The 19136-nt window shown below is 39.5% G+C and overlaps 1 protein-coding gene across 9 annotated transcripts in view; it reads right to left on the bottom strand.

The window, feature by feature from the left end:
• Positions 1-19136, bottom strand: part of RBMS3 (RNA binding motif single stranded interacting protein 3) — a 1083479-nt gene that overhangs the window by 698235 nt on the left and 366108 nt on the right. For 6 of the 9 annotated variants that reach the window (XM_079935194.1, XM_079935198.1, XM_079935195.1 and 3 more), the window contains exon 1: positions 10269-12084. The exons of the other annotated variants lie outside the window; for them this stretch is intronic. In XM_079935194.1, coding sequence (XP_079791320.1) covers positions 10269-10343 — 75 coding nt within the window. In that variant the 5' untranslated portion in view covers positions 10344-12084. Of the gene's footprint in view, positions 1-10268; positions 12085-19136 lie in introns of those variants that run through there. 9 annotated transcript variants of the gene reach the window in all.

Raw genomic sequence — 19136 nt, 5'->3', positions numbered from 1 at the left:
TTTCGGGTGTGAGCATATGCAGGGGTCTAAAGAGACAGAGAAAAGTCCTTCTTGACTGAGGTGGGGGGAGAAGGCCATGCTCTGGACCAGGCATCCTTGTTTTCTTATATTACTGAAAATAATAAAAATCAGAATAAAAATGAAAGAAGCATTGTGCTTGGCTTAAGGCTAGAGAAGCAGTATCTTCAGGGTGCTCACCCACTTGTGAAAGTCATGGTGGGTCTGACTGGGGTGTGCATATGTGCAGACATGTCTGCTTTCAGAGGCACACAGATGTTGCAGGGTTGACAGGGACCTCTGGAAACCAAGAGAAGTCATCCAAGGTGAATAATCATGGACTTGGGGAACAGGAGGAGGTGGCCGTTTTAATACGTGTAAAAAAACCCATGACCCTATTTAGAAACAGAAGAATTTAGAAAGATTATGCCATAAAATAACTACTGTGCCAGGAACTTGCCTCCTGCTTGGACCCTAAGCTGAGAGCCCAGGGAAACACCTGTTACAGTCAAGCTCTTTTTCTTGCCAATTGGTAAACAATTCTACCAATTGCACAATGAAAAAATTCTGTGAACCTGGCACCCAGATCTGGAACTCTCAATTGCTCTCACCACCAAAGGTCAATCCAATGTATCTGCTTGTGACATATTTTAGCCAAAGAATGTTAATGACATTTTCCAATACACTGTGCTGTTCTAACACATGTCCCACCCTGGAAATTTGGGATTACTAAAATACAGAGATATCTTGAATGCCAAAATGTCACAGTAGGTAGAGATATGGCCAGCTTTCCAGGCTCTCCGACCACTTTAGGGACCCACAAAAGCACTGACAAGATGAGAAAAATGTATTGCCTCCAAACAAAAAAGAAACCTGTGAAACCAAATTTAGCAAACGTTTGTTTCTACAAAGCATAATACATTGCCAACTTTATTCATTGTTCTATTTAGTAGAGACCGAAATAATATTTCTTTGTACCTCAAGAAGATCTGTAGATTAGATTTTTTTCATTTTGCAAGAACACCTACATATACAAGATGGTAAGTGCACATAAATTCACAAGCACACATAAATGAATTTACTGGTACTCAGAGAGTTTTAGTGGCAAAATAATAAAAACTCTTCCCATATTTTATTACAAAAAATATAATTTGATGTGGAATATGAGTACACTTTAATATGTTTAATATATTTGTTGAGAAGTGGGAGGCCCCTAAAGTGTTCAGAAAATATGGAAGTTTTAGAATGACCCTTTACTTCTCCCATTGTTAAAGGACATCGCTAAATTTGGAGGAAAATTCTTCCCTGTTCATGGATAAACAACAAGGTCCTATTGTATAACACAGGGAACTATATTCAGTGTCCTGTAACAAACCATAATGGAAAAGAATGTGAAAAAGAATATATATATGTATAACTGAATCACTTTGCTGTACAGGTGAAATTAATACAACCTTGTAAATCAACTATACTTCAATAAAAAAGTTTAAAAGATCAGAATTCTTCCCTGTTCACTGACCTATTCCCTTGTACTTTTTCCTCAACTTTTTTGTGTTTAACTTCAACAAAGTTAAACACAAGAACAAGCCAGAAAGGGAAAATTCCCTGTTGCTAACATAAGTCCAGTTGTCCTAACAGATGAATAATAAAGTGTAAAGTCAATGGTTAACTTTTTGGAATAAATTGAGAAAAGAACATCAGAAATTTATTCTTTTCCGATTTCCCTGCCTACCTAGATTACAACACAACATCCTTACTTCTGAAGGCACAGTCTCGACTGGTATGCCTGGCAATGGACAAGAGACCGAGGGGCCGAAAGCCAAGACCAAGGCTAACACAGGAGCTATCACAACCCTTCAAGGGACTAGCATCAAGCTAAAAATAATCTGCTTCTCTCATCTCTCAAGAAGAAATTCAACATCATGGGTATGTCATATGGTTTTCTTGTATGATATCCCTGAAAACAGTCTGAAATTTTCTTCCAAGCTTTGTACACACTTCTTCAAATACTTCATCTACTCAAAACTATTTGGGGGACTTCCCTGGTGGTCCAGTGGCTAAGACTCTGTGCTCCCAATGCAGGGGGCCCGGGTTCAATCCCTAGTCAGGGAACTAGATCCCACATGCCACAACTGAAGATCCTGCGTGCTGCAACTAAAATATGCTGCATGCCACAACTAAGACCCAGCATAGCTAAAGAAAGAAAGAAAGAAAGAAAGATTTTAAAAAACTATTTGGGACTTTAAAAGTATATTTGCTTAAAAATGCAAAAATAAAGAAAGAGAGAAAAAATGTATATTCGCTTGAATTTTAAGTTACCTTAGTTCTAAGTTATATCCAGGATGCCACCATCCAATCTGTGTGAATAAGTTTTAAAAGTGGCAACCTAAGAGTTTACAGTCATCAGTAATAGCCTCAAATATGACTTGTATACATAAGAAAACCTTTTAAGAAATCTTAAACCGTTCCAGAAAACCAGATAGCATTCTGTTTCCCATTTTCCTTTTCACTAAATTGTCATCAATCAGAAATATGACTATGATAAATAGCAGTCCCTAGATAAAAATAGGAAGACTTCTCCAAAATTCTCGTTAAATTCTATACATGATCCATATTCAGCTTGAAAACCACCAGTTAAGAATGAGATAAACAGAAGGTCACCTGCATCTGGGCAATACATGACAATTTCTTAACCCTAAGGTATAATGATAAGAAAACTAATTCTAGAAAAAGTTAAAAATCAGCTCCCCAAAACACTTACTACCAATATTTAGAATATCATGAGATTTATTTTACTTCTATCATGCCTTACTTTCCACACAACAGGAAAGGATATTATCAGGGTTGCCTTGACTGTGTATGTAGTCTAGTTTATTTCTGGTATTTGTTAGTCATTCATAAAAACAAAATTCAGGGTTCCATTTACTTTCATTAATTCAGGTAACAGGGGCTTTGAGGAGGACCAAGAAGAGTACCTAGTGAGAAAGAGAGGAAAAGAGAATGTTTTTGTTTATGTGTCCTGGAGAAGATATTATTTTTCTCCTACAATACCATGCACTCTGGTTACTAGAGTATTTTTTCCCTGCTCTTTAAAGGTTACTATTCAGAAATTCAGGGATTTGAAGGTTTTGCAAACTCCAGTCAAAATAGCATTTCATCTATCAATTGTTATTTCCACATGTACACGAACTCTTAGATTCATTCATGAAACTAGGGCTGTCGGGATCTTTTTTTTTTAATTTATTTTATTTAATTCATTTTTTTTTTGCGGTACACGGGCCTCTCACTGTTGTGGCCTCTCCCGCTGCGGAGCACAGGCTCCAGACTTGCAGGCTCAGCGTCCATGGCTCACGGGCCCAGCCGCTCCGCGGCATGTGGGATCTTCGCGGACCGGGGCACGAACCGTGTCCCCTGCATCGGCAGGCGGACTCTCAACCACTGTGCCACCAGGGAAGCTCGGGCTGTTAGGATCTCAATGAGATCAACTGGTTTAGCCAAACACATGCATCGCTATTCAGCTCTTACGCCACCTGGAGAGAGCAAGTCTTCGCATAAGGCCTAATTTTACCCACTCAAGGAAGAAAACTTGAACCACGACAAAGCCAGCAATGATGATTAAAGAGTGCCTGTCACTTGGCCTCACCCGTGGGAGCTGCTCTCCACCCAATCCTGGGTAATGGGGGTGTTTCTCTGGGTGCCCTGGATTTAGATGTGGTGAAGGATGCAGACAGTTTCATGTGTCAAGCCTCCAGAGTCGTCAAAGCAGTGCTTGATCTGCTCTGTAGAAAGCGCTGAAGACCCGAACAAAAACTCATCAGTGGCACAAATCCAAGGTCATCTCCCAAATATCCCTAATATATCAAAGCAGCCTCATCCATCTCAAAGCAAGAGTCACAAATGCTAAGCCTGGAAGGGATCTTAGGGAACCTGTCCTAGAAACTAACTCACTGACACACAAATCAGAGAATTCTCCCAAAGAAAAGCAGAATGAATGTCTTATAATTTACTCTCCATCCACTAGAAATGGGATGTATATTAGAGGTTGATGTTCTGAGCAGCAAAACTTCATTCAGATATCTGATTCTACATGGTATATAGCTCCTGACCAATAAAGCTACATGGAAAAATAAAGTTATGTGAACAAATTCTCTGCCAATATCAACTTGAAAAAGAAAAATTCAAAACCAAAACAAACAGAATCCAACTTACCTCGGTCCACACCTCTCCTTGCCTTTTGAAAATTGCTTTCGAATGTTTGAAATCTGAAAATAAAGAGCCAATTCTATAGGCTTTTCCAAGGCCCTGAAAATGATCACTTAGTAAAAAATCTTTTATTAGTATTAGTAACCCTATAGAATGATAATCTCTAGAAGATAAGAGATTATAGTTTTCACGAACAGTCTTTCAAAAACACTGTAGTTAAAGCCTCTTTACTATAACATCCCTGCTAAAGAAAAAGAAACAAAAGTTGTCTCCTTGTGTGACTATGTAATTTTTAACACTAGCAACAAAATTTTCATATTCATACCAAACTGAATATCATATTCTCAAACATCTTAAAAAAGAATCACACTGCCACCTATTTTGCTCTAAGTCACTGATCCTTACCATGTATCACTCTTTTGTTTAGGGATAAATGGCCTGAAGGTTTTCTTACAATAGTTCCATAGATTAAAGTAGCAAAGAAACAGAGAAGAAAACCATTTATAATTTCAAAACAGAAAGGAAAAACTTCACTTTTACTTTTTGAATGTGTGCTTCATGGGAATAACTTTCATCTTTCCATCTGTATTTCTTTCAGATCCATTCAGTAACTATGAGTTTTGCAATGAAATGGCATTCCATATTTAAAATAAAAATTGGTATTTTATGTTGGTTTCCATTTTCAAATAGCATATTTTTAATCACATCCAAGATAGTTCAGCATTTTTCCCACTACTGCCAAAAATAGCAACACGTACCCTCAACACAACGTATCATAACATATCCTCAACAACACACGTATCACCACACACATTTCTGCTCTTGGGCTCCCCTCAGCCCCATCTGTACTCTTGCTGCGAACAGCTATAGCATAAAAATGTCTCTTCTCACATGCTTTTGATATTACACTATTTAATCACATACAGCTGTGGCTTATGAGGCTGTTACAAAACACAATTTTAATGTAGTACTTGAAGTCAATTTTGGATAAACATCAACCATTTACTCTGAATAAGAAGTCCAACACTCCAAAGATTTTCTTTTAAAGGAAAACCCTGGTTTTCTTAGAATTTGGCATGGGCATCATTGTGACTGAGACTTCTCTCTGCCAAAAAGACTGATAATGTCAAAAAGGATTGTGTAAATCATATTAGTGCAAAAACGAAGCTTTCCATAATTCCTGGAGCCAGAAAGACCTGGAATGATGTGCATCCTTCCTTCTCTTTGGCCTCTTCCTTCACGTGGCCCCTACCTCCAGCCCTCAAATACATTTTAGTACTTCATGGAAATAGGTTTGAGTTATAATTCTGTTTTTCTTTTTCCAAATTGAGAGAAAGTGAAAGGAAAATGTGTTGGAAAGATACTGTTCAAAGAAATATACACAGTGTTTCCCTTAAGTTTGGAATTATTCTGGGGGAAAAAAAAAAAAAGCATGAACTTTTTACATTTCTACTCCTTTTAGTAGGCACCAAACTTAGTGTTGTGAAAACAATGACGACATTAGAGAAAGAAAATCCCAATGCAAACAAAGATTTGTAGGAGTAAAGAAAAAAAACCAAATTGAAAAGGCAAGGTAGCCTCTTGTTTCTCTGTTTCTCTCATTTAAAACCAATTAAAATAGTACACATTCTAACAGGAGATAAGATCGATCATCATTTCATGCTATCATATAACCCCCCTGCAGTGAAAGAAATATGTGGAGTTATTCCTAAAAATTCTCTTGCTGTAAGATTTTTAGAAAACTGGTTTTATATGTTTCAGTCCTTCAAAGGAAAACAGTACCTGGGAGTTTTCAAGGCTGAAACATACAAAACTGGTTGGTAACTGGCAAGTTACCAACTCTGACTATCAATGCAAATCTGAGGCAGGAAGTACTAAGGAAATTCTAAACTCATTCCCTCCCTCTGCAAGATTTTCTACATTTTCATGTGCGAGGAATGTGTGAAGGGTTGTTTTGTTTTGCTTTTGTAGGACCTGTACATTCACATCTTTAAGAATATCCTTGGCCCCCCGGGGAGGCTCCCTCTTCCTTTGCAGGGCGCCCTGGCCTTGTGTTTTCAAGTGTCTGCTCTTTTCATGGCACAACTGGGGTCCAGCTAGACATTTAGAGCCGGGCGGCTGTCCAGCTGCAGATGGCTGGAAATTCAGCCTGAAATCAGTGTGCTGGTGATGAATTACTCCTCCACCTGACCCCAACTTCACACCAGGCTCTGAACAGAATTTGAGTACCACCAGCCAGGGAGACCTGGACAGGGTTCCATGGTCTGAACCCCTTTCTTCAAGGTCTTCTGAGGAAGCAGATGGCCAAAGAAGGGCAGGCAGCAGACTGATGAAAAAGCAGAGTGATTAGAAACTGCACTGAACTGGGAGAAATAGAGTGATCTGGCAAGGGCGTGGAAAGGAAGAAAAGACAAACTTGCTGTGTGCGCTTGGGTGAGTTTTAAGTTTCATGAAGATGACTAAAGTTTTCTAAATATCACATATAAGAGAAATATCTATTTCTCAACTGCAAAATATCAACTCACCAGGCTGTGACCACGTTTTACTCTTTAGCTTTCCCAGTTCAACTCATTTGTTTTTCAAAAAAAACACCCCCAAAGTACCTCGAATTCAGATTGAAATTCACCCTGGGTCTCATAATGCAATAGCAACAGGTTGGTTATTTGGAATGGGCTGTAACAAAATTCTTGAGAAATATTATGTTACAACTTAAGCAAACATCATTACATATATTATCATTAAGCTAAGAAACTATTTTTTGATCTCCTTTCTCTAAAACTTGCTGATTATTATGGGTGGCTTTTCCAACAGCAAATTCGTTTTGATGAAACTCTTTTTTTAAAATCCAGTTATGTCTCTTATTGAAATATTATGACATGTCACCAAAATTTCTTCATTACTTCTAAATAAAAGTAATGTTCTTTTTAGAAATTGCTTCTTTGGCTAGGAAAACAAAATCGGTCAAAAGGAAGATTGACAAGTGACAACTTTGAATGTGAGGTCTGGGGGAGTAAGCATGTTATACCCACATTACTACAAGGTACAACAGCTACAAGTCAGCCATGGGTTTTCCTTTTATTTGACTTACCCATACATTTTTCTAATATAACATTTTAAGCATCTGGAAATTTTTTCAAAGAAACAAAAGCATAAATATCTTATTTCTATTTTTTTTTCTTTTGAAGCAACAAAGTGAAGAGATTGGTTCTAATGTGATGGGTAATAAGGGGAGCAGAGAAAGCAGGGAAGTGTCACAAGTTTTTCTAAAACTTAAATTGCATTTGAGGAAATGGAAGACAGTTGCATTTATTTCAAAATCCGTTTTCATTTTGTTTTATCATAAGAAAATAGCAGCTGCATTTAACACACATATTTAGGTAGAAAGAGAAGGCTCAGTATTTTGGCATTTTCTGAATGAATACAATAATAAACATCCCATGAAGATTTTCCAACCCAAACTAATGTCAGCAAATAGCTTTCGTGGGTGAGTTAAAAACACCTGAATTTAGAGAACAGTTTAAGGCACGGTATCACCAGAATATGATTTTTGTTGTCAACCACAGAATTCTATTTTTATCAACCATAAATATTCTTTACATATTAGCATCATTTTAAAAAGCAATGATTTTAAAATTGGATTAAAACTACAAGCCAAGGCTGGAAGGACAGTGGATTTTATGGAATTCCACCTAGGCTTAGCAAATAAATCTAAGCAGCATGCATTTCCTTCAAAATTACTCTACGTTATATTTTGAGATATAAGTGTAAAAGGAGCAGAAAGTGCTACTGAAACAACCCGGTTGTTTTCATGCTATGCTGGGGTGTGATGAGACTTTATTATACAGTGTGAATGCTGTCAGAAAGTTCCCATATTTTAAAATATTGCACATTGACCCTTCCTCCCATTCCCTGAGTGCCTAAGTTCCCAAACAGGGCACATTTTCATATCTTCAGCTTCCAGGAATGTCATTAATGTCTGTCATTTCAGAGCCACTGTAATGATATTTGACAACTTCACAGCACTGTCGAAATTTTACAACGTAATAATCAATATGAACTACCATGATAGCCAAAGTAGCTGATCTTATACTCCCTACCACCCTGATCTGATTACCCAAATATCAGCTGAGGTCGCCTAATGGATCTAACTTCTTTAAAAATGTTCCAGAAGTTGATGGCTTTGACTAGCTTGAAAGTAACAAGATCCAGATGCTGCCTGTCTACACAACACTAAACTACATAGGACCCCAAAACAGATTTATTTTTAAATTCCCTCTCTATTTTTCTAGCTCTCTTTTCCCTCAACACCCCATGTTTCCTCTTTACCCCAAACAACACACACACACACACACACACACACACACACAAACTTCCCACCAGTGTAGCTGGTCCTGTGTCTTTAATATAACGTGCCCGACATTATTTCCTGCTAGCAATAGGTTAAAAGAAATCTCAAACCAAAAAGCAATTATTCATTCATTTTGATCTAAAGTTTCTTTTCTGAATAGACTTCATCGGAGAAAACGAGAACCAAAAAGAAAGCATGAATTTTGAAACATTTGGAAAAATTTAGCCAAATGACTAAAGGGGATGGAATGTGCAATATTTTTCATGCAACCTTTGTTTGTTGTTTCTGTTTCTTTGGGGGATGAGAAATGACTATAAATTTCTCCTTTTAACTTGTCCTTGCTTTGCCATTTCTTTGAGGAAGGCAGGCAGCCGTTCTCTTCCCAATCCCCCAAAGAGTTAAAACTCTAGCCACTGGAGCAGGCGGGCTGGTCTATTTATTTCAGCAGCAGCCCAAACTAAATGCTCACAAAGGCAAAAAGCAGTGTGAGTCGACCTTGGAGGGGCAGGGCAAATTGTAAAGCGACTGAGAAAGGAAAGGAAAAAAAGAACAATCTTTAATATAATACTGAAAGTCTGCTGCCTGATCTGGTTTACAAATCAGCATTGTTTGGTGAGAGAGAATAAATGAGAGCTAACTACGGCATGAATTACCAAACCCAAATCACAGCACCCAGTCCTGGTGACAGCACAGATCACTCAGGCATGCCTTGTTCACTCCTGGCGTATTTACCAAGAACACGGTAGAGTCTGGCTAATGCAATATAAAATAATATCATCCATAAAGGAATACAATCCATGCATTCAAGGGGGAACAACCAACATTTTCCCCTGAAATTAAGTCCGATGTAATTGACAAATTGGAGCAGAGATTTCACACCTGAGAGTCTTCCATGTCTGAACTGCAGGATAAAGTTCATGATTGGCATGACCCACTGTTCAGTGACGTGGTCTTGCCACTGGCCCCCTCATGATCATTTGAGCACACACATAAAGCCTAAAGTATTTAACCAATTCATGTCCAATTATCATCAGTATATTTCATCGTTTTTCAAGACCCAGGCCTCCTGATGGCAGCCAACATCTAGCTTCTAAAAGTAAAGAACATCTATTGTAAAGCTCCTAAATTCACTCTCTAGCATCCTGATCATCCTCAGTATAAAATAAGGCCATAGAAAACACAAAAATGTACCCAAGCAAACTCTAAGAGACTTGAATTAGTTACCGTGTACCTTCCCACACCCGTCTTTCATGCTACACTCAGCGGTTAAAAGTTTGAGTCGCCCCCACCCCGGCGTGTCCTATCCAGTGGGAAAAAACCTTTTAGAGCCACAAACAAAGAACAGCTCACCAGAAAAGCCCCTGAAATTGTATTCTTGTGCCTGATCATCACTGTTATGATCTCCTTTTTAACAACCCTGCCCATCGGCCAAGGACTTGACGGATATCAGGAACACCTAGGCAGCCAAATAACAACAAAGGAACTCAAGTAAAACTATTATCTCTTCTTAAAGAGAAAGCACCAGTTCCAGGCTTGCTTTCTTCTTATATCCTTCTCTGCTTCATTAACTCCATTGCTATGTTACTAATTTCAAAGAAGCAGGAAGAGGTGATGGGGTAAGGGGAGGGAGGTGGTAAATAATAATTCCCATGCCTGTCTGTTTCCCATCCCAAGTTCAGAAGGACACCCCACTGCTGCCAGACTGTGGAGCGAGCCATACCTTGGTTTGGAGATAATGAGGATAGTAGTAAGTGTACTGGGGGTACATTTGTGGCTGATCCAGGCGTTTGCCCATGTAGCTGGAATCTCTATCTCCGAGGCAGGGAACTGGATGACAGGGTATGTGCCCCAGGCCGAGCTTCCTCTGGAACCACTATTCCTGACAGTCCCGATGACTGATGAGGCTTCGGAGAGTCTTCCACCACTCACTAGTTCCAACACAGCAAGAATTTTAAAAAGAAACACACCAAAAAAAGAGGGAGGTGGGGGATTTGTAGGAAAACCCCCACACAGCCTCCCCAGCTCTCGCCTGGGGTCCACTTGGGATGAGGCAGTTTGTTCTCTACCCGGCTGTCCGTAGTGATGTCAATTGCCAACGTTTGTAAAGGAAAAAAAAAAAAAAAATCAAAGTCCTTTTAGCACAACTCGGAAATCTTGCAGATCAGCTTCCTGTCTCCTGTGTGTCTCTTTCCCCACCTTAAAGAAAACGAAAAAAAAAAAAAAAGAAAGAAAAAGAAAAAAGAAAAGGGGGGAGGGAAGAAAGAAAAAGAAAGGGGAAAAGAAAAACTAAAAAAAAAAAAAAAAACCTCTCACAGCTCAGTTGCTGCTGTGTCCCTCCCAGAGTGACATGGTGTTCGGTGCTTGTCCTGTCCTTTCATTCACGTCCCCTCCTTCCAGCCAGTGGGTGGGACCCGGAGAGCCCCTCCAGGGAGCAGCGTACGCAGTCCAGAAGGCTGCAGTCTTTCCTCCAAGAAAAAAAAAAAAGGCTGCTTCAACCCCTGCTGCAAGCAAAGTTCCGATTCCCTCTACTGGCTATCTCGAATAGCAAAGCGGTTTTTGCAGCAAAGCTGCTGCCGCTGCCGCTGATCCCGGGGAACTCAAATGTGGGCGGCGGATGATTCCTTATCCTTCCCTCCATCAACCCCGCACAAGAGCTGCCTTCTTTGCTTTGCTTGCCAAGTTTCAAGGTAAGCCACACTGCGAAACAAAACACAGCAGACCCCGGGAGGGACAGGAGGACGAAGGGAGGAAGGGAGAGAAAGGAAAAAATCAAGGCAGACGGGCTAAGCTTGCTGGTGAAAATGGAAAAAGTGTGTCCCGGATGCTTTCAAAACCTGTGAACGCACTAAAGCCGAAGGAATCCAAGACCTGCTTTAGAAACTAACCTTTTACTTCTCGGAGAACGTGGAGGATGGTAAGTACTGAAGAAATGTTGTAGTCTACTCCAGGACTGCTCGTAACAAGCCAGGCATCATCAGATCACAATCAGCAACTTATCACAGCAGAAATAATCAATCTGATCATTACATCCATTTTGTAAAAATCTAAAGAGGTGTCCCCTTCGGTTTATGATCGTCTTGATATATAAAATCACTGTTTCTCTCACTGTCTATCTCTTTATGATTCATGGAGGCTTTAATCACTTTCCTGACATCATCATACACAAACACAAAGAACAAAAATCATAATCACTTGGCAGGGTGTTTCTCCACCAATAATAAGTAGTATTCTGACGTGTCTATCAGCTGCTACAGTATAATACAGATTGTTTCAGAGGAAATATATTTCCTTAAAGGGTCCCTTTTCAAGGCAGGCGAGGCTAAAATTAGACGTGCCAGCTGTGTTTTGCTGAGGGCTCACGCATGCCCAGAGCGTGGGCAGACCAGCACTGAACTCCTCTCGACTTTGTCAAGTCGGCTGTATTCTCCCCAGCCCAGAGTTGCCTTTTCAGATGAAAGGTTCCTGGTACAAATCCAGCTTCCTAGGCAAGAAGACCAGAGAATGCGGTCCCATGTACAAGCCCTACTACCCCTGGGGCAATGGGCTTCCCGCAGGGGTCTGGTTCCTGGGAGCCCTGTGAGTGCAGGTAGGTTCCTTGGAGACAGATCAGGATGGTGGGCACACAGTTTTATGTTTGACTTTTGACAAGAATGACGATCGGAAGGAAGGAAGGGGAGAGGGTGGAGAGTAGGAGGTAGAAGCCCTGTCACTGAGAAAATTAAATCAAGTCTGCCAATGTTTATGTGTTCTTCTGGGACTCAGAGGTCTCATCTAGAAAATGGAACTACTTCCAACTTACCTAGCTGGAGAGAGTCAACTGAATCAGATACTAAATAAAAATCACATTGATTTTAAAATTCTTTGCAGCATCTCACTACTCAGACAATAGAGTCCTGACTTTTGGTATACTTTTCAAGTCACTTACAAACCTAACTTTCTTCTCCAGAGGCAGGCAGTAGACCCTGTCCCCCATGTCTGATGCCTGAGTGACACTGCCCTGCTTTCAGGTCTGGGCTGTGCTCTCAGGGCCTTCGGTCATCCCCTCTGCCAGGGGGGCTCTCCCAGACCCACCTTCAGCAGATCCTCCAGCCCGCCCTTTGGTCTCAGCACCACCCACACCCAGTGGCTTCCTATGCACTCTGGCTTTCCCACAGCACCTCGTATTTACCCTAATATAATGCTCATCCTATGTCACTACCTATGAATTGCCTGTTTTCTCTACGATGCTCTAAAAGCATCAGGAAAAGCAGGAAAGGAGGAGGTCCCATCATTCTTGTTTACCTTCATCTTTTTTAAAACTGGCATGGCATCTGGCACCAAATGGTTGCTCCGTAAATGTCTGAAGAATAAGACATCTTAAATATCAGCAACAACTCTAACCCAACTCATATCCAACTTTCAGTACATTTCTGGGTGCAGGGGATATAGTGCTACACAGATCAGAACAAGGTGCCTCCTCCAACCGATGCCACTGCCCACTTCATACAGTTATTATGAGAATTCACTGAGTTAAACGTGAAGCATTGATAACACCTTGGTACTTATTGGATCTGCTCAATAAACACAAGCCTGCACCTGGAGAAGAGCATCCCAGGCTGAAGGACCAGTAAGAACAGAAAGCCTGGCAGCAAGCATGTGTCTTTGGAATGTGCCAGATATAGTGCAGGGGCTGGAAGGGAGCAAGTAAAGAGTAGAGGAGTAAAGAGTAGAGAATGAGGCTGGGACAAGATCTACAAGCCTTGGTGGAATTTGGTGGGGAAAGCTAAATTAGTGATGGTTAACAGTACAGCCAGGACTCTATCCAAAGCATCTTCAACTACAGAATGCTGTCTTCCTAAATGAAAGATTGGGGTTCCTCCAAATTATAAGACACCTAGGATCAGGATCCTAGATGGCTTCTGCCAACGCAGCCACTTTGGACAAAGGACATCAGTATTCTTTCATTCATAACTGCCAAGATGCTCCTCCATCACTGCCAAGATGCTTCTGCCAACGTGGCCACTTTGGACAAAGGACATCAGTATTCTTTCATTCATAACTGCCAAGATGCTCCTTAAAGGGAAAGGACTACTGCCTTATTTACAAATAAAAAGCCAAATAAATAACTCCTCTCAGTGTACGCTATAGCCCACTTATATGCAAAGTTCCCAGTATGTGTCAATACTGTGAGCAATTTCTACACAAATTGCTGCTTCCCAAAATCTATTCTATTCCATTGGATTATCGGTATTTTCTGGGCATTAATTGTCATTAGCTTAAGAACATTCACTGAACATTTAAAGCTTTTCTTAAATAACGTAAAGACAGTTTAGCCCTTGTGAGGATGGTAAAACCTGTGTTTCATTCATTTTTTATTTTTTTTCCCTGAGATCCCAGTAGCCATGGAGATTCGAGGGGCAAGATAGTCATGTCAGAAATAGTTTTTATATCATGTCTGCTCTGTTGGAGCTGCAGCATTTTCCACTTAAACGATCAAGTTAAGGTAGGAGGGAACTAGTTTAAGGCACTCTCTAAATCAGAAGCCAGCTGTGTGCCATTTGCCAAATAAACAAATTTTGTACAAATCCCAAAGCAGCAAACTGCATCAAAGGGCATGGACTCTTATAGATTCACGTGATTCACAGCACAGACTGGAGAGGCACTCATTTAAGACAAGTTCTTGGCTAACAGAATTGAGAGGATGTTTCAGACACGTATCCAGAGATGGGGAAGTGATGGTATTGAAATAAGGGGCAATTGGGCAGAGACAGAGACTCTTCTGGTTTGCCCTTGACCCAGAGAAGAACTGGGTCCCCTCTCTGGATGACTGACTGATTTTAATTTTTTTTTTTTTTGGCTGCGTTGGGTCTTCATTGCTGCGTGCGGGCTTTCTCCAGTGGCAGCGAGCGGGGGCTACTCTTCGTTGCGGTGCGTGGGCTTCTCACTGCGGTGGCCTCTCCTGTTGCAGAGCACAGGTTCTAGGCACGTGGGCTTCAGTAGTTGCGGCACACAGGCTTCAGTAGTTGTGGTTTGCGGGCTCTAGAGCGCAGGCTCAGTAGTTGTGGCGCCGGGGCTTAGTTGCTCTGTGGCATGTGGGATCTTCCTGGACCAGCGCTCGAACCCGTGTCCCCTGCATTGGCAGGTGGATTCCCAACCACTGCACCACCAGGGAAGCCCTGGATGATTTATTTTTGTAAATTACAAAGACTCAGTCAAAAGTAAAAGAACAGTAGAGATATAAGGAAAAACCATAATCATACTATCTTCAAAAGGAGTATCCTATTTTACCTTTAAGAAAGACATCCATGACCTTGAGTAAAATGTAAAAGGCAAAAACTGTGGCATTTCCTGCCCACTTTATTCAAATTTGTGAAATTTCTTTCCAACCCAGCAGTTGCCAAATGAGTATGAAACATAAAAGTTGTTTGTTTGTTTTCTTAAAGACAAGATGGTAGATTGCAAATTCCAACATTAATGTTACAACTTTCTTTTCTCCTACTGAATCCTTACCAATGGTTTAAGAAAATGTCTGAGACAAATAAGAAGAAAGAGACTACCATTCAAGTATGTGTGGCCCAAACTTAAACGATAATTGAATGTAAAAATATTAATGTAGATAAAGACAATAAAAATTGGCCTTGGAAGAAAATTTCAAGCCTCAAGACAAAACTACAATGGACTATAGTTCAAGACAGTTAAGTAGAAAAGCAAGAGCAGTTTAAAACAATGAACAATATTAACTTCAACAACAGTTTATTGAGCCTCTATTCTGGGCCTAAAAAATCGAGGGTACCAGTATAAATACGGTATTATTACCCATGTCCTCAAGTAGATTTAACAAATCAATATGTCTCAAACTTCAACCATTCACAAATGACCTTAATGTTTTTTCTCATATCTGAGTACCAATTTGAAACAATAAAAATAATTTTCTTTAAGTTGACTCAATTTTTTCTGAAATCCATGTGAACTTTATTAGAATTCTAAGCAATAATATACACAAGGCTCATGTTTATTTTGCTTCCATTATCTTTTTAAAAAATGCACACTGTCCACCAACTCTCTATATACATTTTTCGTAGCACTCAATACTGTGGCGGGCACATCTGGACCTCCTTTACCACTAGGATTAGCAAGACTCACACTTCTCCATTTCACTGAAAGTAGGAATGGCCACATGACTTGCTATGCCCAATAAAATATGAAGCTTTTACGAGCGACACCCACAAAAACTTTAACTGCTGCTGTTTAATTCTCCAGTCCACTCTTCTCTGAGGCAAGAATGTGCTGATATGGAGTAAGCATCTCAGAGGGGTGAGAACAGCTGCCTTGAATAGTCACCTGGACCAGCCACTGACTTGCCATGCATGAGAAGTAAACCTTTGTTGGATTATGCTATTGAGATTTGGTGACTTACCACAGCATCACCTAGCCTACCCTGACTAATCCAACATTACTTGTCGTTTGATTCTGTATTCATTGGTTTCCTTGCTTGAGTAGCACCCCCGCTAATATCTGAGCTCCACAAGGGAAAGGAGCATATTTGTCTTGTTCCCTGTTATATCCCCAGCACCTAGAGCAGTCCTTGGAATTTAATACACACTTAATAAATGTGTGTTAAATAAATGAATAAATAATTATCTAAAATCATCTTATTTACTCATCAGTGCTTAATGCATGCTACTTTAGGAAATCATGGAAGGTGAAACGAAACATATTCACAAAAAGTAAAAACTGAAGTTTCATAGGGAACCCTCCTACACTGCTGGCGGGAATGTAAATTGGTGCAGCCACTATGGAAAACAGCATGGAGGTTCTTCAAAAAACTAAAAATAGAGCTACCATATGATCCAGCAATCCCACTTCTGAGCATATACCTGCACAAAACTCGAATTCAAAAAGATACATGCACCCCAATGTTCATAGCAGCACTATTCACAATAGCCAAGATATGGAAACAACCTAAATGTCCATGAATAGATGAATGGATAAAGATGTGGCACATATATACAATGGAATATTACTCAGCCATGAAAAGAAACGAAATTGAGTTATTTGTAGTGAGGAGGATGGACCTAGAGTCTGTCATACAGAGTGAAGTAAGTCAGAAAAAGAAAAACAAATACAGTATGCTAACACATATATATGGAATCTAAAAAAAAAAAAAAAGTGGTTCTGAAGAACCTAGGGGCAGGACAGGAGTAAAGATGCAGATGTAGAGAATGGACTTGAGGACACAGGGAGGGGGAAGGGTAAGCTGGGACAAAGTGAGAGAGTGGCATGGACATACATACACTACCAAATGTGAAATAGATAGCTAGTGGGAAGTAGCCGCACAGCACAGGGAGATCAGCTTGGTGCTTTGTGACCACCTAGAGGGGTGGGGTAGGGAGGTGGGAGGGAGACGCAAGAGGGAGGGGATATGGGGATATATGTATACATATAGCTGATTCGCTTTGTTATACAGCAGCAACTAACACAACATTGCAAAGCAATTATACTCCAATAAAGATGTTAAAAAAAATTTGCATGTATTAATTAAAGCACTAAGCATGAACAATTTGTAGCTGTTTTATAAGCCTCAGGAAATTAACAAGTCTTGTAAATTTTAGATTCATTTATTCAGGAGAACAAAATATACTGACTTTCTTTTCTCTATGCTATTTCTCACCTCTATCCTATTATATGTATGCATGTACGTTTATAACATTATGTTTTTCTGATTGCAAAAATAATGATATACATTGTATTTTTGAAATGCAGAAAAGCGAAAAGAAAATTTTAAAATACTACAATTCAAAGATAATCATTCCTCTTAAAATTTTGGTATATGTTCTTCCAGGTTAGATATATATTCTCTTTTACAAAGCTGTGAAAATATTGTGGAAACTCTGTGTAACTTTTTTAATATAACAATTACCTTTCCATGTCCTTAAATATTTTTCCAAAACATGACTTTTAAATAACTCTGTGTATGTTTTTACTGTAACCTAACTCAAAAATGTTCTGGAAATTCGTAGAATATAAAATATAAATAAATATTAACCATCATAGCAGAAAAACAAAATGTGGTACATATATATGATGGAATATTACTCAGCCATAAAAAAGAATGAAATAATGCCATTTGCAGCAACATGGATGGACCTAAAGATTATCATACTAAGTGAAGTAAGTCAGACAGAGAAAGACCAGTGTCATATGATATCACTTATATGTGGAATCTAAAATATGACACAAATGAACATATCTACAAAACAGAAACAGACTCACAGACATAGAGAACAGACTTGTGGTTGCCAAGGGGGAGGGGGCGTATGGGAGGGAAGGATTGGGAGTTTGGGATTAGCAGATGCAAACCATTATATAGAGAATGGATAAACAACAAGGTCCTACTGTAGAGCACAGGAAACTATATTCAATATCCTGTAATAAACCATAATGGAAAAGAATATGAAAAAGGATGTGTGTGTGTATATATATATATATATATATATATATATATATATATATATATATATATATATATAAAACTGAATCACTTTGTTGTACAGCAGAAATTAATACATTGTAAATCAACTATACTTCAATAAAATTAAAAAAAAATTTTTTTCATGGGAGGAGAACTGCTATCATACTGAACACTCAGAAGGAAAGTGTTCTTTCACTGACTATTTGGAGTGAGTACTGGGGTGTGGTGTTAACTAGTTAAGAGATAAAGAAGGCAAAGAAGTAAATGAACACAGATATAGATGGACAGCTACATACTAGACATTGGAGGAGATGCCTATAAATGTTTCCTCAGCGAAAACGCACAAGTACCTGGGAACTGGGTATGATTTTTCACAATTTACAAAATTGAGAAGGATCAGGTTTAACTACCTGATCCACACTCACCCAGTTATCACGTAGTAGAGGAACACTTCTGCCTCATTTCTGTATAAGGTCCAAACTCAGGCTCTTTCCTCAGTGTCCTTGATTGAAATCTTAAATGCTTTACTCCAAAATCGGATGAGAAAACCTTTGTGTTTAAAACATAAAACTCACAGTATACAGAAACATCCTAAATAAGTCACTTATGTCTTCATAGCAAACTGGAAAGAAAGAGCATGACTGTCTGTCATACAGCATAAACTCTATTTGGATGACAGATGTGATGGTTAATACACAGTTACATGTGTCAACTTGGCAAGGTTATGGTGCCCAGTTGTTTGGTCAGCACCAGTCTAGATGTTGTTGCCAGGTATTTTTTAGACATGATTTACACTTAAATCAGTAGACTTTAAGTAAAGCAGATTACCCTCCATAATGTGGGTAGGTCTCATCCAATCAGTTGAAGGCTTTAAGAGTTAAGACTAAGGTCCCTCGAGAAGGAAGGAAGTCTGTCTCCAGACTACAGCTGGACTAAAGACTCAACTAGCTCTTCTCTGCATCTCCAGCTTGCCAGCCTGCCCTACAGTTTTGTGATTAGCCAGCTCCCACACTTATGTGAGCCAATCCGTTAAAATAATTTGCTCTCTTTCTCTCCCTCCCTCTCCCTCCTCTCTCTCTCTCTCTCTCTCTCTCTCTCTCTCTCTCTCTCTCTCTATATATATATATATATATATAT

The sequence above is a fragment of the Stenella coeruleoalba genome (assembly GCF_951394435.1).
Source record: "Stenella coeruleoalba genome assembly, chromosome: 10".
Lineage (NCBI taxonomy): Eukaryota > Metazoa > Chordata > Mammalia > Artiodactyla > Delphinidae > Stenella > Stenella coeruleoalba.
Note: the sequence above shows the minus strand (reverse complement) of the source record. Positions and strands in the feature narration are given on the sequence as shown.